The sequence below is a fragment of the Gavia stellata genome, chromosome 41 (assembly GCF_030936135.1).
Source record: "Gavia stellata isolate bGavSte3 chromosome 41, bGavSte3.hap2, whole genome shotgun sequence".
Classification (NCBI taxonomy): Eukaryota; Metazoa; Chordata; class Aves; order Gaviiformes; family Gaviidae; genus Gavia; species Gavia stellata.
Genome location: NC_082634.1, coordinates 166,579 through 169,411, shown reverse-complemented (window position 1 = coordinate 169,411; position 2,833 = coordinate 166,579). Strand labels below are relative to the sequence as shown.

Sequence of the window (2,833 nt, the reverse complement as noted above, 5' to 3'; positions counted from 1 at the left end):
CTGGCGGGGGGCACGGACCCCCCACGCACCCTACTACTGAGCCGGAGAGCGGCCGGGGAGGGGGGACGGCTCGGTTTTAACGACTTCACCGATGCTCCACGCAGGGACGACGCCGAGGCCACACGGTGACACCGTCCTGGTGTGTCCCCCCCTGCTTCCCAGCAAAGATCTGGGGCTGGGGGCTTATCCCACCCCGGACCCGGTGTCGCCCCCACCCTGGGGAGCCGTTTGGGGCATCTCCCCCCTTTCTTTTTCTTTTAAATCTCCTTTTTTTATCCAGTCTGGCCCCAGGGTTGGGCCACCGCCTGCATCTCCGCTGGGGGGGGGGACGTGTCCCCAACACTACGGCCCCGCGGCCACACTACTGATTCGGGGTCCTCACCGCCCCCCACCCTTCCAAACACATTTTTGGTCTTTTGGGTTGTGTTTTTTTTTTTTTCTCCTTCCGTTTTGTTTTTTAACAAAGCTATTTATAATATTGTCGTTTTGTAACGCCGTGGTATGGGGGGGCCCCGGGGCCGGAACGGGGGACCCCCGGAGATTACACGTGTCCTTTTGGAGACAGCTGTGTCCCATGTCGTTTCTTGGGGGGGGGGGCTGCCGTGCATGCATGTAGGGTCACACGTGTGTGTGCACGTGCCCACATACATGTGTGATGCGTGTGCAGGGGCTGAGCGTGTGGAACCCCCCCCCCCCCCGGGTCCCTGCTTGGAGGAGGAGGGGGGTCACGGGGTGATGGTCATGGGGACCCCCCTTTCCCTGCCCAAAGCTGCCCGGGGGGGCCACTGCCTGCCACCCCACCCCACTTCCCCCCCAGTAAAGCACCCGCTAGGCAGGAGTTGATGCGGCCCCCAGGCTTTATTTGGGGGCAGAGGGGGGTGGCACTGCCACGTCAACACCTGTCAGCCCACACGTGGACTCACGTTGCCTTGTCTTGGCCCGCGTTGGCCCACGTTGCCTTGTCTTGGCCCGCGTTGGCCCACGTTGCCTTGTCTTGGCCCGCGTTGGCCCACGTTGCCTTGTCTTGGCCCGCGTTGGCCCACGTTGGCTTGTCTTGGCCCGCGTTGGCCCACGTTGGCTTGTCTTGGCCCGCGTTGGCCCACGTTGCCTTGTCTTGGCCCGCGTTGGCCCACGTTGCCTTGTCTTGGCTGACTTTAACTTGCGTTGCACCACGTTGACTCGTGTTGACTCACGTTGACTTGCGTTGGCCCACGTTGGCTTGTCTTGGCCCGTGTTGACTTGCATTGGCTTGCGCTGACTCACGTTGACCGGTGTTGACCCGCGCCGCCCCCGCGCCTCAGTTGCACTTGCAGTAGTAGCCCCTGATGGCGTTGTCCCAGTTGCCAAAGAGCCCCCGCCGCACCTCCTTCAACCGCGGCTCCGCGCCGGCCCCGAAACGCCGGCTCTTCCCCTTCTTGCCGGCCCGAGACCAGACGGTCAGCTCGCAGCGGGTGCCAACCACCAAGGAGGAGATGCGGGCGGCCCAGCCGCGGGGCATGTAGGGCACGTCGGAGCCGGGGTCCACCACCAGCGCCTCCCCCCCGCAGCACTGGTCGTAGTAGGGGCTGTCATCGGTGTAGAGCTGGGCGCAGATGCGGGTGCCGTTGGCCTTCCGCAGGTCGGAGGGCGACGGGCACTGCGCCTCGGCCCCCGCCAGCACCGCCGCCGCCACCAGCACCGCCAGCACCAGCGCCGCCATCGCCCACCGCCCCCCTGCCCCCGGCCTCGCCCAGATATACCGGGGCCCAAGGACGGGGCGGGGCGGGGGGGAACCCAGGTGTCCGCCCCCCCAAGGCCTGCAGCCCCCCCCCGGGAAAGCACCCAGGTGTCTGGACCTGGGACCCCCACCCCTGGGAGGAGACCCAGGTGTCCCGACCCCCCCTCTGCCATCTCCAGCCCCACCCACCCCCCTGGGAAGGGACCCAGGTGTCCTCGCCCCCCCCCCCACCCCGGGATCTCCACCCCCCACCCCCCTGGGAGGGGACGCAGGTGGCCGGGACCTCCACCCCCCCCGGGAAGGGACCCAGGTGTCCTCCCCCCCCAGCCTCGGCCATGGCCTTGGGGAAACTGAGGCACGAAGGGGGGGGCAAGGCCAGGCAGGGGCCCAGGTGTCCTATATGCAAATGAGGGAGGGTAATTAGCCGTAGGGGGTAGTGAGCAGGGGCCCGGGGGTGATGGCGGGGGGGGGGGGCAGAGATGGGGGGTGCAAGCTCCGCCCCCCGTTTGCATATTAATAAGCCCAAGGCCACGCCCTCGCCGTGGCTCTGCGGGGGGGGCGGCGGTCTCCCGGCAACCGCATGGGGTTAATTACCCCGTCCCTCATTAGCATAGCCCCGCCCCAGCCAATGGCCACGGCGCCCACCTCGTTAGCCCGCTCATTAGCATATTAAAGAGCTCATTTGCATGCGGGGAGCTGCCTCTTATGGGGGACGGACGGGGGATTCTCGAGGGTCTCGTATGAGGCTGGGGCTCCCTGGACACGCCCACCCCAGACTGAGCGGGTACCCCCGTCAGGCAGAGGGGACCCCCCCGGGGCCCCCCCCAAAGACAGAGCGGCTCCCCCTCCTCTTCACACACAAAAGGTTTAATCGCCCCGGGCGGGGGGGGCACAGGTTTTTAATGTAAAAACTTGTGTTAAACACTGCAGCGGGCCGGGGGGGGCCCGGGGGGGCGGCTGGTGGGGGGCAACGGGGGGGCAAGTAGGGCTGGGGGGGAGATTGGGGGGTTAAGGGGCAAATGGGGGGTGGGGGGGCAGCGGGGGGGGGGGGGGCTGAAGGGGCAAATGGGACTGGGGGGTGATGGGGGGCAAGGGGCAAATGGGGGGGCCGGGGGG

The 2,833-nt window shown here is 67.1% G+C and overlaps 1 protein-coding gene across 1 annotated transcript; it reads right to left on the bottom strand.

Annotated features, from left to right (window-relative positions):
* Positions 1-1,297: 1,297 nt before the first annotated feature.
* Positions 1,298-1,699, bottom strand: SYCN (syncollin). Its single transcript, XM_059833191.1, has one exon. The coding sequence runs from the start codon at positions 1,697-1,699 to the stop codon at positions 1,298-1,300; it is 402 nt and encodes a 133-aa protein (XP_059689174.1).
* Positions 1,700-2,833: the final 1,134 nt, after the last annotated feature.